Below are 21,123 nucleotides of genomic sequence, written 5' to 3'. Positions count from 1 at the left end.
CAGTTTTCAGAGGTACATTGCCTTTACTGTGAGGTCCAACTCATCCCAAACCATCTCCATTGGGTTGATGTCAGGAGGTTGTGGAGGCCATGTCATCTGATGCAGCATTCAATCCATCCCCCTCTTGCTCCTGGAGCTGTGTTTTGGGTCATGGTCTTGTGCAATATAAGTGATGGTCCCATTAAGTGAAACCCAGAAGGGATGCTGACATGTCGTTGCAGAATGCTGTATTAGCCATGTGGGTAAGTGTTGGTGATTTATTCCAAATCACACACATACGCACACCTCCTCCTCCATGCTTCAAGTTGGGTACCATACATGTAGAAACCATACGCCCACCTTTTCTGCATGTCACAAAGACATGATGGTCGGTAGCAAAAATCTAAAATTTTGACTCATATGACCACAGTACAGATTTCCATTGATCTAATATCCAGTTCTTATGTTTCTTTGCCTAAACAAGTCTCAATAGTGGCTCTTTTCTGGACAGTTCACATTGAGATACCGTATATACTCGAGTATAAACCGACCCGAGTATAAGCCGACCCCCCTAATTTTGCCACAAAAAACTGGGAAAACTTAATGACTCGAGTATAAGCCTAGGGTGGGAAATGCAGCAGCTACCGGTAAATGTCAAAAGTAAAAATAGATACGAATAAAAGTAAAATTAATTGAGACATCAGTAAGTTAAGTGTTTTTGAATATCCATATTGAATCAGGAGCCCCATATAATGCTCCATAATGTTTACAATGGCCCCATAAGATGCTCCATATTAAAATATGCCCCATATAATCCTGCATAAAGGTTAATAATGGCCCCATAAGATGCTCCATAGACACATTTGCCCAATATAATGCTGCACAAATGTTGATTATGGCCCCGTAAGATGCTCCATAAAGATATTTGCCCCATGCTGCACAAACGTTACGGCCCCATACAGACACTTGCCCCATATAGTGCTGCACAAATGTTATGGCCCCATAAGATGCTGCATACAGACACTTGCCCCATATAGTGCTGCACAAACGTTGATTATGGCCCCATACAGACACTTGCCCTATATAGTGCAAGACAAACGTTGATTATGGCTCCATACAGACACTTGCCCCATTTGCTGTTGCTGCATTAAAAAAATAAATCACATACTCACCTCTCCGTCACTCAGTCCCCCGGCACTTTCAATATTCACCTGCTCCTCGTGCCAGCCGCCGCTCTATCTTCAGCGTCTCCTGCACTGACGTTCAGGCAGAGGGCGCGCACTAACCACGTCACCGCACCGTCTGACCTGAGCGTCACTGCAGAAGATGCTGAAGACGGAGCGGCGCCTGGAACGAGGAGCAGGTGTATATCGCGCAACGCTCCCCGTTATACTCACCTGCTCCTGGCGTGGTCCCTGCAGGTCCCTGGTTCCCGGCGCTGCACTTCTTCCTGTACTGAGCGGTCGCCGTTACCGCTCATTACAGTAATGAATATGCGGCTCCACCCCTATGGGAGGTGGAGCCGCATATTCATAACTGTAATGAGCGGTACCATGTGACCTGTTGTGAATTTGGATTCTGGGCTCCCCCGGTGGCTACTGGTGGAATTGAACTTGTGACATCATCTTCCCTGTTCACCTGTTCTGATTAGATCTGGGTGTCGCTATATAACCTGGCTTCTCTGTTAGATGCTTGCCGGTCAACAATGTTATCAGAAGCCTCTCTGTACTTGTTCCTGCTCCCAGACATCTACTAGATAAGTTGGACATTCGTCCATGTTTTGTTTTTGTATTTTGGTTCCAGTTCACAGCTGCAGTTTCGTTACTGTGTCTGGAAAGCTCTTGTTGATCAGGAATTGCCACTCTGGTATTATGAGTTAATGCCAGAGTCCTAAAGTAATTTCTGGATGTGTTTTGTTAGGGTTTTCTACTGACCATGAAAGTATGCTTTCTGTCTTCTGCTATCTAGAAAGCGGACCTCAAATTTGCTAAAACTATTTTCCTGCTGCGTTTGTTGTTTCATCTCATATCACCGCCAATATATGTGGGGGGCTTCTGTCTCCTTTTTTTTTTGGGCATTTCTCTAGAGGTGAGTCAGGTCTTATATTTCCCTCTGCTAGCATTATTTAGTTCTCCGGCCGGCGCTGGGCATATAGGGATAAAAAGTAGGACATGCTACCTGGCTACTTCTAGATGATGCGGTAGGTTTAGTTCATGGTAAGTATAGTTACATCTTCCAAGAGCTTGTTCCTATAGAGGCTTATGCTAGTTCTCTGGCCATGGAGATCATGACAGTTTGACCGGCCCACTAAAGGGTTAAAATCCTTGGCTGAGAAAGGAGAGAAATAAGAAGTCTGCTGAGAGTTTTTTTTTTTTTTTTTCTGTGCTCTTAATTGGATCACTTGCCAGTCTGTCTATGCTGCAGTCTTTCTTTTTTTTCTCTCTCCTTATAATCTTTGAATGGCTTTGTGTTCACCTGTTAATAATGGATCTTCAGAGTGTAACTGCAGGTTTGAATAATCTCACCACGAAAGTACAAAATTTGCAAGATTTTATTATTCATGCTCCGGTATCTGAGCCGAGAATTCCTTTGCCGGAATTCTTCTCAGGGAATAGATCTAGCTTTCAGAATTTTAGAAATAATTGTAAGCTATTTTTGTCCCTGAAATCTCGTTCTGCTGGAGACCCTGCACAGCAGGTTGGGATTGTGATTTCCTTGCTCCGCGGCGACCCTCAAGACTGGGCTTTTGCATTGGCACCAGGGGATCCTGCGTTGCGCAATGTGGATGCGTTTTTTTTGGCCTTGGGCTTGCTGTATGAGGAACCTCATTTGGAACTTCAGGCAGAAAAAACTTTGATGTCCCTATCGCAGGGGCAAGATGAAGCTGAAATTTACTGCCAAAGATTCCGTAAATGGTCTGTGCTTACTCAGTGGAATGAGTGTGCCTTGGCGGCTACTTTCAGAGAGGGTCTCTCTGATGCCATTAAGGATGTTATGGTGGGGTTCCCTGTGCCTGCGGGTCTGAATGAGTCCATGACAATGGCCATTCAGATCGATAGGCGTCTGCGGGAGCGCAAACCAGTGCACCATCTGGCGGTGTCCACTGAGAAGACGCCAGAAAGCATGCAGTGTGATAGAATTCTGTCCAGAAGCGAGCGGCAGAATTTTAGACGGAAAAATGGGTTGTGTTTCTATTGTGGGGATTCTACTCATGTTATATCAGCATGCTCTAAACGTACTAAAAAGCTTGATAAATCTGTTTCCATTGGCACTTTACAGTCTAAATTTATTTTGTCTGTGACCCTGATTTGCTCTTTGTCATCTATTACTACTGACGCCTATATCGACTCTGGCGCCGCTTTGAGTCTTATGGATTGGTCCTTTGCCAATCGTTGTGGGTATGATTTAGAGCCTTTGGAAACTTTTATTCCTCTGAAGGGGATTGACTCCACCCCATTGGCTAATAATAAACCACAATACTGGACACAAGTGACTATGTGTATTAATCCGGATCACCAGGAGACTATTCGTTTTCTAGTGCTGTATAATCTACATGAGGATTTGGTGCTGGGATTGCCATGGCTGCAGTCTCACAACCCAGTCCTTGACTGGAGAGCTATGTCTGTGTTGAGCTGGGGATGTAAGGGGACTCATGGGGACGTACCTTTGGTGTCCATTTCATCATCTATCCCCTCTGAAATCCCTGAGTTCCTGTCTGACTATCGTGACGTCTTTGAAGAACCCAAGCTTGGTTCGTTACCTCCGCACCGTGAGTGCGATTGTGCTATAGATTTAATTCCGGGTAGTAAATACCCAAAGGGTCGTTTATTTAATCTGTCTGTGCCTGAACATACTGCTATGCGAGAATATATAAAGGAGTCCTTGGAAAAGGGACATATTCGTCCATCGTCATCTCCCTTAGGAGCCGGTTTTTTCTTTGTGTCTAAAAAAGAGGGCTCTTTGAGACCATGTATTGATTATCGGCTTTTGAATAAAATCACGGTTAAATATCAATACCCATTGCCGTTGCTGACTGATTTGTTTGCTCGCATAAAGGGGGCCAAGTGGTTCTCTAAGATTGATCTCCGTGGGGCGTATAATTTGGTGCGGATCAGGCAGGGGGATGAGTGGAAAACCGCATTTAATACGCCCGAGGGCCACTTTGAGTATTTGGTGATGCCTTTTGGTCTTTCTAATGCCCCTTCAGTCTTCCAGTCCTTTATGCATGATATTTTCCGCGATTTTTTGGATAAATTTATGATAGTGTATCTGGATGATATTCTGATTTTTTCGGATGACTGGGACTCTCATGTCCGGCAAGTTAAGAGGGTTTTTCAGGTTTTGCGGTCTAATTCTCTGTGTGTCAAGGGTTCTAAGTGCGTTTTTGGGGTTCAGAGAATTTCCTTTTTGGGATATATTTTTTCTCCCTCTTCCATTGAGATGGATCCTGTCAAGGTTCAAGCTATTTGTGATTGGACGCAGCCCTCTTCTCTTAAAAGTCTTCAGAAATTTTTGGGCTTTGCCAACTTTTATCGTCGATTTATTTCTGGTTTTTCGGATGTCGTTAAGCCATTGACCGATTTGACTAGACAGGGTGCTGATGTTGCTAATTGGTCCCCTGATGCTGTGGAGGCCTTTCAGGAGCTTAAGCGCTGTTTTTCTTCTGCCCCTGTGTTGCGTCAGCCTGATGTGACTCTTCCTTTTCAGGTTGAGGTCGACGCTTCTGAGATCGGAGCTGGGGCAGTGTTGTCGCAGAAAAGTTCTGACTGCGCCGTGATGAGGCCTTGTGCCTTCTTTTCCCGTAAATTTTCGCCCGCTGAGCGGAATTATGATGTTGGGAATCGGGAGCTTTTGGCCATGAAGTGGGCGTTTGAGGAGTGGCGCCATTGGCTCGAGGGGGCCAGACATCAGGTGGTGGTATTGACTGACCACAAAAATTTGATTTATCTTGAGACCGCCAGGCGCCTGAATCCTAGACAGGCGCGCTGGTCATTATTTTTTTCTCGGTTTAATTTTGTGGTATCGTACCTACCAGGTTCTAAGAATGTTAAGGCGGATGCCCTTTCTAGGAGTTTTGAGCCTGATTCACCTGGCAACTCTGACCCCACAGGTATTCTTAAGGAGGGAGTTATCTTGTCAGCCGTTTCTCCAGACCTGCGGCGGGCCTTGCAGGAGTTTCAGGCGGATAGACCGGATCGTTGTCCGCCTGATAGGCTGTTTGTTCCTGATGATTGGACCAGTAAAGTCATCTCTGAGGTGCATTCTTCTGCGTTGGCAGGTCATCCTGGAATTTTTGGTACCAGGGATTTGGTGGCAAGATCCTTCTGGTGGCCTTCCCTGTCACGAGATGTGCGAGGCTTTGTGCAGTCTTGTGACGTTTGTGTTCGGGCCAAGCCTTGTTGTTCTCGGGCTAGTGGATTATTGTTGCCCTTGCCTATTCCTAAGAGGCCTTGGACACACATCTCGATGGATTTTATTTCAGATCTGCCTGTTTCTCAGAAGATGTCTGTCATCTGGGTGGTGTGTGACCGTTTTTCTAAGATGGTTCATTTGGTTCCCCTGCCCAAATTGCCTTCTTCTTCCGAGTTGGTGCCCCTGTTTTTTCAAAATGTTGTTCGTTTGCATGGTATTCCTGAGAATATCGTTTCTGACAGAGGAACCCAATTTGTGTCTAGATTTTGGCGGGCATTTTGTGCTAGGATGGGCATAGATTTGTCTTTTTCGTCTGCTTTTCACCCTCAGACTAATGGCCAGACCGAGCGGACTAATCAGACCCTGGAGACATATCTGAGGTGTTTTGTGTCTGCTGACCAGGATGATTGGGTTGCTTTTTTGCCATTGGCGGAGTTCGCCCTCAATAATCGGGCCAGCTCTGCCACCTTGGTTTCCCCGTTTTTCTGTAATTCGGGGTTCCATCCTCGATTTTCCTCCGGTCAGATGGAATCCTCGGATTGTCCTGGAGTGGATGCGGTGGTGGAGAGATTGCATCATATCTGGGGGCAGGTGATGGACAATTTAAAGTTGTCCCAGGAGAAGACTCAGCTTTTTGCCAACCGTCACCGTCGTGTTGGTCCTCGGCTTTGTGTTGGAGATTTGGTGTGGTTGTCTTCTCGTTTTGTCCCTATGAGGGTCTCATCTCCTAAGTTTAAGCCTCGGTTCATCGGTCCGTATAAAATATTGGAGATTCTTAACCCTGTTTCCTTCCGTTTGGACCTCCCTGCATCCTTTTCTATTCATAACGTTTTTCATCGGTCGTTATTGCGCAGGTATGAGGCACCGGTTGTGCCTTCCGTTGAGCCTCCTGCTCCGGTGTTGGTTGAGGGTGAGTTGGAGTACGTTGTGGAAAAAATCCTAGACTCCCGTGTTTCCAGACGGAGACTCCAGTATCTGGTCAAGTGGAAGGGATATGGCCAGGAGGATAATTCTTGGGTCACTGCATCTGATGTTCATGCCTCTGATCTGGTTCGTGCCTTTCATAGGGCCCATCCTGATCGCCCTGGTGGTTCTGGTGAGGGTTCGGTGCCCCCTCCTTGAGGGGGGGGTACTGTTGTGAATTTGGATTCTGGGCTCCCCCGGTGGCTACTGGTGGAATTGAACTTGTGACATCATCTTCCCTGTTCACCTGTTCTGATTAGATCTGGGTGTCGCTATATAACCTGGCTTCTCTGTTAGATGCTTGCCGGTCAACAATGTTATCAGAAGCCTCTCTGTACTTGTTCCTGCTCCCAGACATCTACTAGATAAGTTGGACATTCGTCCATGTTTTGTTTTTGTATTTTGGTTCCAGTTCACAGCTGCAGTTTCGTTACTGTGTCTGGAAAGCTCTTGTTGATCAGGAATTGCCACTCTGGTATTATGAGTTAATGCCAGAGTCCTAAAGTAATTTCTGGATGTGTTTTGTTAGGGTTTTCTACTGACCATGAAAGTATGCTTTCTGTCTTCTGCTATCTAGAAAGCGGACCTCAAATTTGCTAAAACTATTTTCCTGCTGCGTTTGTTGTTTCATCTCATATCACCGCCAATATATGTGGGGGGCTTCTGTCTCCTTTTTTTTTTGGGCATTTCTCTAGAGGTGAGTCAGGTCTTATATTTCCCTCTGCTAGCATTATTTAGTTCTCCGGCCGGCGCTGGGCATATAGGGATAAAAAGTAGGACATGCTACCTGGCTACTTCTAGATGATGCGGTAGGTTTAGTTCATGGTAAGTATAGTTACATCTTCCAAGAGCTTGTTCCTATAGAGGCTTATGCTAGTTCTCTGGCCATGGAGATCATGACAGTGACCGCTCAGTACAGGAAGAAGCTGCAGCGTCGGGAAGCAGGGACCTTCAGGGACCACGCCAGGAGCAGGTGAGTATAATTAGACAGCCCTCGCTCCCCCTCCCCTGCCAACCCCTCAGTATGACTCGAGTATAAGCCGAGAGGGGGACTTTCAGCCCCAAAAAATGGGCTGAAAATCTCGGATTATAGTCGAGTATATATGGTATGTCTTCTGCTTGATGTATGTGCATCATTTGAGGATTTTTATCTGAAGTGCTATTTGAGGTTACTGAGGTGCTAACTTCTGATGACATTATCCTTTGCAGCAGAAGTAATTCTTGGTCTTCCTTTACTGGGTTGGTCATAATGAGAGCCATTATATTCAGTTGATGGATTTCATGACTCCACTTTAGGATACTTTCAAGGCTGGCAATTTTCTGGGTTAACTGACTGTCCTAATCAGGCCCTCACTTAGCCTCCGTTGTTCTAGTAAAAAATGATTATTCACTTTTTTATTTAAAAAAATAATTCAGTTTTATTTAAAGAGGTAGTTTCACGTTTGGCATTTATCCACTGAACTTGGGATAACCCTTCTGATTGCTGGGGTCCAACCCATGGGACCATACCGTTTTCGGGAATTGGCTGGATGGAGCTGTGATCAATTATGTGCACTACCGTTCCATTCATTTTTAATGGGACTGCTGGAGATAGCTGAACAGAATGCTGTGAACAGATGCTGCAGGCTACACATTTACAACAAGTCTGTGTTTTTGTTGGTTTGTTTTCCCCGCTCTCCAAGAAGTGTCCCTTTTGAATAGGTAAGGGTTATTGACTGATTACACATTTATTTTGTAATTTCCTGTCTCTTATCTTTCCCAATCTCTCTGATTTCGCCTCCCACCGTTCAGTTTTGCTTCTACTTTAAAACCATTGGTTACTGTTGGAAGTAGTATTTCCAGTTTTTCTAGATGTTCTGTGGTTATGTGAGTGTAAGAAGTATGTATAGATATGCTGAGCAAACAAATGTGCTGTTTTATTGCTATCCATGTTAAATAAGTAGCTATGATTAAGACATAGCATATTAATACTTAATATTAAAGAGGTTGTCCACAACTTTTACATTGATCATCTATTCTTAGGATAGGTTATCAGTGTCTGATCAGTGGGGGTGCAATACCAGGCGCCCCCGCCGATCAGCTGTTCCCAGTGTCTGCGGCAACTGGAACTGCTCTGTGCATCTTCGGAACCGATTAGTTCTGGCCAACTCTGGGAACAGCTGATCAGCTCTTTATGTATATATACAGTACAGACCAAAAGTTTGGACACACCTTCTCATTTAAAGATTTTTCTGTATTTTCATGACTATGAAAATTGTACATTCACACTGCAGGCATCAAAACTATGAATTAACACGTGGAATTATATACTTAACAAAAAAGTGTGAAACAACTGAAATTATGTCTTATATTCTAGGTTCTTCAAAGTAGCCACCTTTTGCTTTGATGACTGCTTTGCACACTCTTGGCATTCTCTTGATGAGCTACAAGAGGTAGTCACCAGGAATGGTCTTCCAACAATCTTGAAGAAGTTCCCAGAGATGCTTAGCACTTGTTGGCCCTTTTGCCTTCACTCTGCGGTCCAGCTCACCCCAAACCATCTCGATTGGGTTCAGGTCTGGTGACTGTGGAGGCCAGGTCATCTGGCATAGCACCCCATTCTTCTTGGTCAAATAGCCCTTACACAGCCTAGAGGTGTGTTTGGGGTCATTGTCCTGAAAAATGAATGATGGTCCAACTAAACTCAAACCGAATGTTAGCATGCCGCTGCAAGATGCTGTGGTAGCCATGCTGGTTCAGTGTGTCATCAAAGCAAAAGGTGGCTACTTTGAAGAGCCTAGGATATAAGACATAATTTCAGTTGTTTCACACTTTTTTTGTTAAGTATATAATTCCACATGTGTTAATTCATAGTTTTGATGCCTTCAGTGTGAATGTACAATTTTTATAGTCATGATAATACAGAAAAATCTTTAAATGAGAAGGTGTGTCCAAGCTTTTGGTCTGTACTGTGTGTGTGTATATGTATGTGTATATATATATATATATATATATATATATATATATATATATATATATATATATATATATATATATATATATATATATATATATATACACAAGCACATTTATAAGAAACAGATTTGTGAGCTATGTTTTAATGTTCTAGAGTTACTTCATGCTGAATACAACTATTAACTGATTTCATTGTGATCCTTTGGTAGCCCAACTAATATAAAGACATAAAGTGCTGTAAACGGCAATGAAGCCATAAATGATCTCCTTCAGGATCTGTGCACACGTTGCAGATTTGTTACAAAACCTGAAGGATTTCCTGATGCCAGCAAAGTAAATGAAGATCCTGAAGTCTCATGCACACGTTGCTTATTTGTGACTTGCAGATTTAAATTTGCAGCATGTCAACTCTTTCAGCTTTTTTGCTGCTTTTTTTCCTGCCAAGAGATGCAGAAATGGTGCAGTATTTTGGCACCAAATACTTAGCGTGTGCACATACCCATAGGCAGCTTTACACAGTTGAGTTTGGCAGTCCATGTATGAACTGTGATTTCCTGACCGGCCACGAATCTTCTCACCACCAGTCTCGTAGACATACAGTGCCTACAAGTAGTATTCAACCCCCTGCAGATTCAGCAGGTTTACACATTTGGAATTAACTTGGCATTGTGACATTTGGACTGTAGATCAGCCTGGAAGTGTGAAATGCACTGCAGCAAAAAAGAATGTTATTTCTTTGTTTATTTTTTTTTTAAATTGTGAAATGTCTTTTCAGAGGGTCATTTATTATTCAACCCCTCAACCCACCAGAATTCTGTTTGGTTCCCCTAAAGTATGAAGAAGTAGTTCAGGCACAAAGAACAATGAGCTTCACATGTTTGGATTAATTATCTCTTTTTCCAGCCTTTTCTGACTATTTAAGACCCTCCCCAAACTTGTGAACAGCACTCATACATGGTCAACATGGGAAAGACAAAGGAGCATTCCAAGGCCATCAGAGACAAGATCGTGGAGGGTCACAAGGCTGGCAAGGGGTACAAAACCCTTTACAAGGAGTTGGGCCTACCTGTCTCCACTGTTGGGAGCATCATCCGGAAGTGGAAGGCTTATGGAACTACTGTTAGCCTTCCACGGCCTGGACAGCCTTTGAAAGTTTCCTCCCGTGCCGAGGCCAGGCTTGTCCGAAGAGTCAAGGCTAACCCAAGGACAACAAGGAAGGAGCTCCGGGAAGATCTCATGGCAGTGGGGACATTGGTTTCAGTCAATACCATAAGTAACGTACTCCACCGCAATGGTCTCCGTTCCAGACGAGCCCGTAAGGTACCTTTACTTTCAAAGCGTCATGTCAAGGCTCGTCTACAGTTTGCTCATGATCACTTGGAGGACTCTGAGACTGACTGGTTCAAGGTTCTCTGGTCTGATGAGACCAAGATCGAGATCTTTGGTGCCAACCACACACGTGACGTTTGGAGACTGGATGGCACTGCATACGACCCCAAGAATACCATCCCTACAGTCAAGCATGGTGGTGGCAGCATCATGCTGTGGGGCTGTTTCTCAGCCAAGGGGCCTGGCCATCTGGTCCGCATCCATGGGAAGATGGATAGCACGGCCTACCTGGAGATTTTGGCCAAGAACCTCCGCTCCTCCATCAAGGATCTTAAGATGGGTCATCATTTCATCTTCCAACAAGACAACGACCCAAAGCACACAGCCAAGAAAACCAAGGCCTGGTTCAAGAGGCAAAAAATCAAGGTGTTGCAGTGGCCTAGTCAGTCTCCTGACCTTAACCCAATTGAAAACTTGTGGAAGGAGCTCAAGATTAAAGTCCACATGAGACACCCAAAGAACCTAGATAACTTGGAGAAGATCCGCATGGAGGAGTGGGCCAAGATAACTCCAGAGACCTGTGCCGGCCTGATCAGGTCTTATAAAAGACGATTATTAGCTGTAATTGCAAACAAAGGTTATTCCACAAAATATTAAACCTAGGGGTTGAATAATAATTGACCCACACTTTTATGTTTAAAATTTATAAAAATTTAACTGAGCAACAAAACTTTTTGGTTTGTAAGATTTATGCATCTGTTAATAAATCCTGCTCTTGTTTGAAGTTTGAAGGCTCTAACTAATTTGCATCTTATTAAACCTGCTAAATCTGCAGGGGGTTGAATACTACTTGTAGGCATTGTATATGAGGCTGTTTGCAGGAGACCCACGGCCATTTTTGAAATTGCAGTCTGTATACACTGTGAAACTTGAACATGTGGAGTCAGCGTATTTCTGCATTGTTTGAACTACATCCTGCCATAATCGGCACCATCTGTAGAAAAAGTTTGGGTAAATAAATCCTTTTGATGAAGGTATGTGGCTAATGTAAGCTATTTCTTTTCTAGCTGCAGTGATCGGATCTCGTCTGCACTTACCAGTGGCTTTGTCCTGTTTTGCCATGGCCTTCTATGTCTTGTTTATAAAGTGAAGCGGTGATACCCTTAATTTGGCTCCCCAGCAAAGGATGCGTGGAAAATGGAGAAGGGAAACCTTTTGATTATTATGGATGAAGACACTTGGCGGTAGCCTGATTGCAACATACAAAAATAAACTGAACTCATTGTTACTTTGCTGAAATGAACTGTAAATGTTTTGTATGTGGTATATCTTAGCAATGATTCTACAAGAAAATGTAGAATTGCGTCTTTGGTTCTCTTTATAACATTTTCAGAAGACTCATGACTTTGACAGCTTTCTTTAGAATTCTTGAAAACTCGTTTTAGGCCATGTGCACACGTTGAGAAACCGCACCACACATGGGTTGTGTCTTGTATAAAGGCTTATTCCCAGTGATGAATAATGGTGAGCTGCATTGCCAGACTCAGCCCGTACACTGATTTAGTAAAATAAAGCCCAATTTTCTTTATCTCAGAACGCCCTTGCGAAAGACCAAAACGGTTTAATGTTGCAGTAGCAAAAAGTGGTTCCCTAATAAAGATGCCTTTTATATTTTTGTATCTATATGTAAAGTATATAGGTATAGCATGTCTGTGTCTCTCCAACTTCCCTCTTCATCTTTAATGAGCAGGGACTGTAATCTGATCCCTCCATTATCAAACTCTGTCTTCACTAAATATAGAACTTACCAGTAAATTGAGAATGAAGAGGCTGGAGGTGAAGAGAGAAGTATTTTTCTTTAATAGGATGTATTACAAAGTTTCTTATCTGCGCTTGTACCAATATTTTATGAAAAAAAATTAAAAATCCAAATGACAGTTACTCTTTTATGCATTTATTTTACATTTCACCAACTTGTATTAGGGTCAGCAATGTTGCCAAAGAATCTCATCGTATGCAGAATATACTGCAGAACGAATTGAATTAGTTGAGAATATAAGAATATTTGTATGTTTGTTATATTTGTGTAAGAAGGTGGTTTTGGGTGCTGTTTTATGTCATTATTTGGGGAGAAAGAAAGCACTTTCTTTAATAAAAAGAAATGATATGATGCAGATTACAGCTGTGAAAATGTTGTGAATAAAATCCCTCTCCCCCAGCTTGATTTATTTAAAGGGAACCTGTCAACAGGATTGTGCACAGTAACCTACAGTGTCAGGTCGGCGCCGTTATACTGATTACAATGATACCTTGGTTGATGAAATTGTCTTGTGGTTGTTGCTTAATCTTTATTTGTAGTTTTCAGTTAATGAGATTATTGTGCTCCGGGGTGGCTTGTGGTGGGGCTTGATGTGGTGCTCTACTTAAAAATTCATCATTGGGCTCCCTATTTTACATAATGCATATACGATTGTGGGGCTAGGAAAACATTTTTACATTCAACAAAATGGCACTGGCGGCATCACCTGCTTAGTAGCATTTATCACTGATTTCATTTTGATGGAGCCAATTTTTTTTTTACGGCAAAATGATGCCAGCGGCGCTTGTGCAGTGCCAGCCATTGGAAAGCAATAAATGCTACGGCGCCATTTTCATAGATATATATATATTTTTTACCTCACAATAGTAATATACAGCATGTAAAATAGGGGGCCGGTAGTAAGTGAGGGATCAGTGACCTGTTAGAAGTTATACTGGTGAATAGCTAATCAGAGCACCACATGAACACCCCTCTCCCCCCCCCCCCCCCACAGACCGCCCCGGAGCACGAGCATATCATTAACCCAAAACTGAAAATAAAGATTAAACAACAACCACAATACAGATTTCAACACCTAGGTATCATTTTAATCAGTATAATGGTGCCGACGAGACACTGTCTGTAGGTTACTGTGCACAATCCTGCTGACAGGTTCACTTTAAAAATAACAAATGAAAAATTGTGCTTTACTTTCCCCTGGGTCCAGAGCTGAATGTCAATTGCTGCAGTCTGTTATTGTCTGCAGCGTTGATGTCATGTACATAACACTGCAGCCAATCACTGAGCTCTGCGGTTCATGGTGTCTACTTGGGCAGAGCCACTGAGATTAGTCATTGTCTTCAGCAATGTCTACATCAAGTCAATGCTGCAGACAATAAAAGGTACTGATAGCAGCGACAGAAACTCAGCGCTGAACCAGTTTGGTTTTTTTAACAATATCTCCTGCTTACGCAGTGTTTATAAGTCGCTGCTCTTGCTCAGTGATTGTGGTTGCTGTATAAATAGTCTACAATGTCTGGGTGCCCACCTCCAGTAGGTATACACGCTCGAAAGTGATGCCCTGGAGAGCGCATGTTTGCTATACTGGTATCGTTCTAGTTTATGGCCCGTTAGCGCATACATACAGATCTTTTTGCTGAAGGGGAGGGGTGCGTTTGGACATAAGCCCCGACGGGGCCACCAAACGGGTGCTAGAACACAATATGGAAGTACTCCAACAGACTATTCCATAATCTGCTGTATAATATAGTGCCAACAGATTGGACTGCATGCACAACATGAATGGTTTACTGTAAACGTCATGGAAAATCATTATGTTGGAGAAAATGGCTGTAATTTGGAAGTTCGTGTAAGGAATGCATATGAAATGTGAATACATATTATTAATTCTATAACATGGAAAGATTCAGTATGATATGCAGTCAGTCAGTAGTATCAGATGTTTCCAACTAAAGAAAATCTGTAACTGACTTACAGCCTGCTCAGCTTAAAGCCAGTTGTCAGTGAGTCCTGGGGGTGCATTACAGCCACTGTTCTCTACACTGAGCAGTGACTGAAACGATGCCATCGCCACCCCTATGGCTGAAAGAGCAAGGCCGCCAGGTTAATAGCGTTATTTACATGACGGGTTCCCTGTATGCGGCGTGATGATCACGCTGGCGTTTAATCCCTCTGATGCCTCTATCAATAGTGACAGCGACATCATGGGGTATTGCAGACAACGCAATCATTTTGTGTCGATGGTCTCCATGATGACCTGGGCCAAAAGATGGCCGCGGGGTCACCCAGGGATTGTGACCTGTAAGCTCCTCAGAGCAAGAGCTGACAACCCCTTCTCTTTGCATGTGAGACGCTGATCTAATGCTCTGCAGTGCAGAACATTGCAGAGCATTAGATCAGTAGTCAGGGCAGTCAAAGTTAATATCCCATACTGTGACAATGTAAAAAAAAGTTAAAACAAATTGTAAAAAAAAAAAAAAAAAATCACAAAGTAAAGAACACAAGAAAAAATATTAATCCAATGAATACATTTATTTATGTAAAAATAAACAAAAAAGTACACATATTTGGTATTGCTGCATCCGTAACAACCCACCCAATAAAACTGTGCTGCTATTTAAGCCCTTCAGTGAATACTGATTAAAAAAACGAGACAAAAAATGATGCTTTATAATACCGCCAAACAAAAAGTGGAATAAAAAGCAATCAAAAAGACTAATGTAAATTCAAATGGTATCTCTGAAAACATCATCTTGTCCCGCAAAAAAGAAGCTGTCATATAGCTCCGTCGGCGGAAAAATAAAAAAGTTATAGCTCTCATAATAAAGTGATGCAAAAATATTGTTTTTCTAGAAGTTTTTGTGTAAAAGCATGAAAACATAAAAAACATTATAAATGTGTTATCGTTGTAATTGTACTGACCCAAAGAATATAGTTGCCTTATCAATTTTACCACACATGGAACAGCATAAAAAAAAACTATTCTGTTTTTTGTTCATTCTGCATCCCAGAATAAAAAAAAGTCAACTCGTCCCGCAAAATACAAGCCCTCACATGACTGTCAGTCGAAATATGGAAAATTTCTAGCTATCTAAATATGACAGCAGTCAGACTTAAAAACACGATTTAAATTTAGTACCTCTGTAATCGCACCTACCAGAAGAATAAAGTGGTTTAGTCGCTTATACCACATGAGGAACAGCGTAAAAAAATTAATAAAACCAATTTTTTACCTGCTGTTGATTAGTTCATTCTGCCTCCCAAAGATCACAGTAAGGCCGGGGTCACACACAGCATATAAAAAAATCTGTCCGATTATGTCTGCTGAGAATCGCTCAAATGTTCTCCGTATGGTGATCCGTATCTCATCCGTGTGCAATGCGAGGATGCGATTTTTTTTTTTCTCAGAAAGGTATCCATGTGTCATCCGTATCTCATTCGTATGGTGAGATTTTCTCACACACTTGCAAAATGAGCAAATGAATGTTCCCTGGCCTGAAAATCATTAGAAATTAATGTGCGACCCTATTTATTGGCTCAATAACAAGTCCCCTCCTCCTTGCTTGGCTTGAGAGTTTTTGCTAGTGTATTTTGTGAGCTGATTTGTCTGCAACATGTCATATAGGCTAACCTTTAACCACACTGAGCAGGTGCTTTTACACTGGGTTTTGTCCCAGCGTTTTGAGGCTCCTTACCCAGTGATTGTGGATCCGAGGAGGCAGAGAAGAATGTGGATCCATCCACTTATGAGGCAACGGGTGACTAAAGGGCATTTTCATCGTCTCTACACTTCACTCCGTAGCCATCCAGACAAATTTTACCAATATACTCGGATGAGCCTGGCGACATTTGATATTCTACTTGAGACTCTGCGCCCTGGTATCACCTATAAGGATACCTTGATGCACAAGTCTATTTTGGCAGAGGAGCGGCTTCTACTTACAATTTTTTGACATACCGTAAAGTATGTTGCGTATGTGTTTGATGTATTTTCTACACTTTTTTTATTTTAATATAATTATGCCTTTCACATTACTTGCTATGTTCCCTAGGCATTCTATACCTGCTGTAACTTGTTGAGGCAGGGCTTAGTTTGCACTTTACATTAAATGTTAAGTTACAGTAACCTTGGTATGATGATGCATGGATAAGTCCTAACTTTTTTTTTTTTGCTAGTTTTCTAGCAACTGGCCGGTCCTACGCGGCACTACATCTGGAGTTCCTAATAGGCAAATCAGCAATTTCAGGCATTGTTCGGGCTACGTGCTCACAAATTTGGCAACGATTACATGAATCAGTCATGCCTGACCTAAAACAACAAGACTGGCTGCGTATTGCCCGTGGGTTTGAGGAGATGTGCCAGTTTCCTAACTGTATTGGAGCCCTGGATGGGAGGCACATCCGTGTACGTTAGCCTCCCAACTCTGGCTCCCATTATTTTAATTACAAAGAATACTTTTCGGTAGTGCTGTTAGCCCTGGTCGACAGCGCATACATGTTTCGAATTGTTGATATTGGGGCCTAAGGTCAAACAGGAGACTCTCAAGTGTTCCATACTTCCATTATGGGTCGTCGTATGCACAGTATTCAGTTGCACCTCCCACCCCCACATCAGCTACCATGGTCTAATCTTGAAGCTGTCCCTTATGTAATGGTTGGTGATGAGGCCTTCCAATTAACTAGGAATCTCATGAGGCCCTATCCGCGAAGAACCTGGACCACCGGCGTTGAATCTTTAATTTCCGCCTTTCCCGTGCACGACGCCTGGTGGAGTGTGCCTTTGGCATTCTGAGTGCAAAATGGCGTGTTCTACAGTCTGCAATTCAATTAAGTGAAGAAAATGTAAATCAAGTTATCAAAGCATGCGTTGTTCTTCACAACTTCATAAGAATTCACGACTGTAGTGCAAATGCTGGTGATGATATTGAGGATGCAAATAATGTCCAGGCTACTTCACATGGACATCATGCCGGTCTTCCGCCCTCTGGACTGAAAGTGCGGGATGTCTTTACTAACTGCTTTGTATCTCCAGAGGGATCTACTCTGTGGCAAGAGAATGCAGTGTCCATGTTATAATTTTGTTTGGTTATGTGTGTAAAATAAAATGATGTTACCTTTTCAAAATTGTGATGTTTTTAAAAAATGTGTTCACAAAATTGATCTAAAAATCATTTATATATCTAAAAAAAGTAAAACACACTTTTAACTGAGTTTACGGACATAATGTTTCTATGTCACAATAACCATATTTACAACATATGGAAGTTATGGGCAATATTATCAGCCCTCAATGTTTTGTTTTCACATAATAAAATATAAAAAGCAAAAAACATCAAACCATAAAAATAAATAAAAACAAAAGCATGCATGATGGAGGATGGAAGGGACTGAGTGGGACATGCTGATACTGGGCATTTTGGTTCTGCGGAAGATAATAAGTCTGGCTATTTGCATGACCCATTTGTGGATACCCCCCAGAATGTCCATGTCGACCATACCCATGTAGTGGCCAATCTCCTACACTGGGTATGGTCAAGTGGCCATACTGGTGATGTGCAGCTGGTGGCATGAATTGAGCATATTGTGCCCGATGTATTCTGCCTTCAGGTATTTGTGGTGAAGGACTGCGTGTCAGATCTTGTGTTCTCCTCTGGTTGTGCAGTCATTTGGAGAATGTTTTACCTTGAAAGTTGCCATCTTTCAAGGTAAGACAATATTGGAATGGGGTTATTGGGTGGGGTGCAAGCATTTAAAACTATTTGAAGTGCACCTCTGGCCTCACTTCTCTGGGGATTGGGCGGAGATAGTGTGCCAGACTCCGTGCATACGCCTCTTCTCCGTCATTGGCAGTGCGGGACAGGTAGTTCAATACCCCAGAATCCACTTGCTGTTTGGTTCCAGTGGTGGAAAGCTCCCTCCTGCGGCGGCCACGGCGTGAGACTCCTGCAGGCTGTGGTGAGGTATCAATTGGGAGTGTTGGGCTGCTACTCTGCCCACGATCCTCATGTTCTTCATTTGGCTCCTGTCCCGCAGAAGGCCGTGCTGGTAGTGGTTGTTGGTGACTTGTTGATGGTTGTGAAGATGCTCCAGCCTGTTCATCCTCTTCACCAACTGGGTTGATGTGGTCCTCCGAATCTGAGCTAGTCTTCTGCTCAGTTAGGTTTGATTCTGTTCTGTTTATCACATAATTTTTTTTTTTATTTCATACTGTAACACCACGTGACAAATGTGTGGGGTGCTGACTCAGCACTTACGGACGGAGATCAAGAACTGAAGCCAGAAAATTTAACCTATCATAGTAAAAATAATTTCTCTTTTTGGGTCCCTCTGACCCACTCCTGGACCGATTCTGTCACTCTCTGCGGAACTGGTCACGGCAGCTCCGCCACCGTTTCATGACATCAGACACTACAAAGTTAACCAAAAAATTTGTCACATTATGATAACAGAGCTACTATAGGCAAATGTAGGTTAAAGCCTAATGTGGCATGCTACTTGACAAGTGTAAAGTTTAAAACCGCCAGACTAGCAAGCATAACATCACATATGATGTTTTTTGTATTTGTTGCTTCCTTTTAAGCCCCTTATTTTTTTATAAAAATAAGGGTAGTACTTACTCATTTCATGCTGCACCTGAGGTGTACTTTCTTCATATGTAGCAAACATTTGCCGGCATATACGCTTTCATGAGGCGTCCTTGAGGGCACGGTCGGCATAATGTGCATCACGGACATCCCATATTTCGGGCATCTCCTGCACCAAATCTATCAGAAGATCCACCTTAATATGCCTTGACATCTTGCTGTACTCCGTGGAGGCGTGCAGGTGGCTTGTTGTTGAACTTCCCAGGCTATTTAGCATGTCAAAGCTGCCTGAATAATGGCTGAGGCAATTTCCTGTCACCTGGCCAATGCCTGAGAATTTCTCTAAAGTCACACACATGGTCCGTGTGTAATCCGTATTTTTCTCGCCCCATAGACTTGCATTGGCGTTTCTCAGCTGAGATACGCGGACAATCGCAGCATGCTGCGATTTCACTCGCAAGTGTAATACGGACGATAAAAAAACGGATGATGGAAGCTGCCCCTCTAGATTAACATTGGGCCGAGTGTTATGCGATTTTTTTTATAGCTGAACACTCATCCGTATTACGCTGTAGTGTGACCCCGGCCTAAGGTTCGGCTTACATTTATCCTGCGCTATACGCTTAGCGCTAACACTGGGGTTTTGGTGTAAATCTCTGAAATACGTGATTCAGACGGATCCCCTGGTGGAAGATTCCCTATAATGAGGCAGATGGAGACACCGGACGCCATCTGACCTATAATCCATCTTTTTATGTGTACATAAAAGCAGAGGTGTCAAACTGCATTCCTCGAGGGCCGCCAACAGGTCATGTTTTCAGGATTTCCTTGTATTGCACAGGTGATAATTTAATCACCTGCACAGAATGATTCCAGCACCTTGTGGAATGCTAAGGAAATCCTGAAAACATGACCTGTTGGCGGCCCTCGAGGAATGCAGTTTGACACCTCTGCATAAAAGCGTGGTCCGCCACAGTTTTGTGCACTTTTGAAGGACAACACTGAGCAGAGGCCAGAAGGGTTCCAGAGTAACTTTGCTGCCTTAGGGTATGTGTCCACGTTCAGGTTTGCTTCAGGCTTTGGTCAGGATTTTATGCAGGTAAAATCCTGACCAAAAATGCACCTGAGGTCACTGGCAGGTCACCTGCGGTGTTCCTGCGTGTTTTGCTCATTGTAGCAACATGCTGCGTTCTGAAAAAACACAACGCATGTGCGTTTTCGCGGGAATAACGCATGCGTTTTTTCCTGCACAGTGGAGACGGGATTTCATTAAATCCCCTCCACTATGCTGTAACATCTGGAGGCTGCGTTTTTGATGCTGCGGCTCAGCGCTGCGTCAAAAACGCAGCGTTTCCTGAACGTGGACACATACCCTCATAGTGAATGGATCCCTCGGGTTTCGTCTGAATCCCGTTACTCTGAGATTTAGATGGAAACCCCAATGTAAGTGCATAACGTAGAGCGCCGGATAAATGTGATCCCAAATGTAATGTAAAATGTTCCCAACAAAAGCTACAATTCAACCCACATCAAAAGCAAGTTCCCACTCACATCTGTCAATGGAAATATAGGTGGGCTTTCACGTTATTGGTAGTACAAAGGCTCTGGAAAAGTGCTATAGCTCCTCACCCCTCAAAAGATATTCAGGAAATTTTGCCCTCCCAAATCCAAATGCCTCCTCCCTTCTGAGCCCCACTGTGTGCCTAAACCACATTTAGCATCCACATGTTTGTCATTTCTGTAGTGATGACAGCCCTCCAAATTTACAAATCTTAAAAACTGACCGTCACATCCAAACATGAACCTAGTGTGAACAGGTGCTAAACCTAGAGTCACCAACTCGTAAACAGTCAAATAGATAAGGCAGCACACTGCGGCGCTAAGACTTGCAAACATGAAACATGAAAATTGAACTGCATTACTGCACTAGAAATATTAAAATTGAGAGCTTTTAGCGCACAAATTGGCCAATTTAGAGAAATTTAGTCTAAGAAGAGGATTCACAGTAGGTTCCCATTCAGATGAAGACGTTTATTCTCAGTGAGGAGAGGCAAGTGTAGGACCTGGTGTAACGGGGTCTAC

The 21,123-nt window shown here is 43.1% G+C and overlaps 1 protein-coding gene across 1 annotated transcript in view; it reads left to right on the top strand.

Moving 5' to 3' along the window:
* Positions 1 to 12,575, top strand: part of TMEM167B (transmembrane protein 167B) — a 45,452-nt gene extending 32,877 nt beyond the window's left edge. Inside the window, exon 3 of the mRNA XM_077295411.1 lies at positions 11,706 to 12,575. Coding sequence (XP_077151526.1) covers positions 11,706 to 11,788 — 83 coding nt within the window. The 3' untranslated portion in view covers positions 11,789 to 12,575. The remainder of the gene's footprint in view (positions 1 to 11,705) is intronic.
* Positions 12,576 to 21,123: the final 8,548 nt, after the last annotated feature.

The sequence above is a fragment of the Ranitomeya variabilis genome, chromosome 3 (assembly GCF_051348905.1).
Source record: "Ranitomeya variabilis isolate aRanVar5 chromosome 3, aRanVar5.hap1, whole genome shotgun sequence".
Taxonomy (NCBI): domain Eukaryota; kingdom Metazoa; phylum Chordata; class Amphibia; order Anura; family Dendrobatidae; genus Ranitomeya; species Ranitomeya variabilis.
The sequence above is the reverse complement of the archived record's forward strand: the minus strand, read 5'-3'. Positions and strand labels throughout refer to the sequence as shown.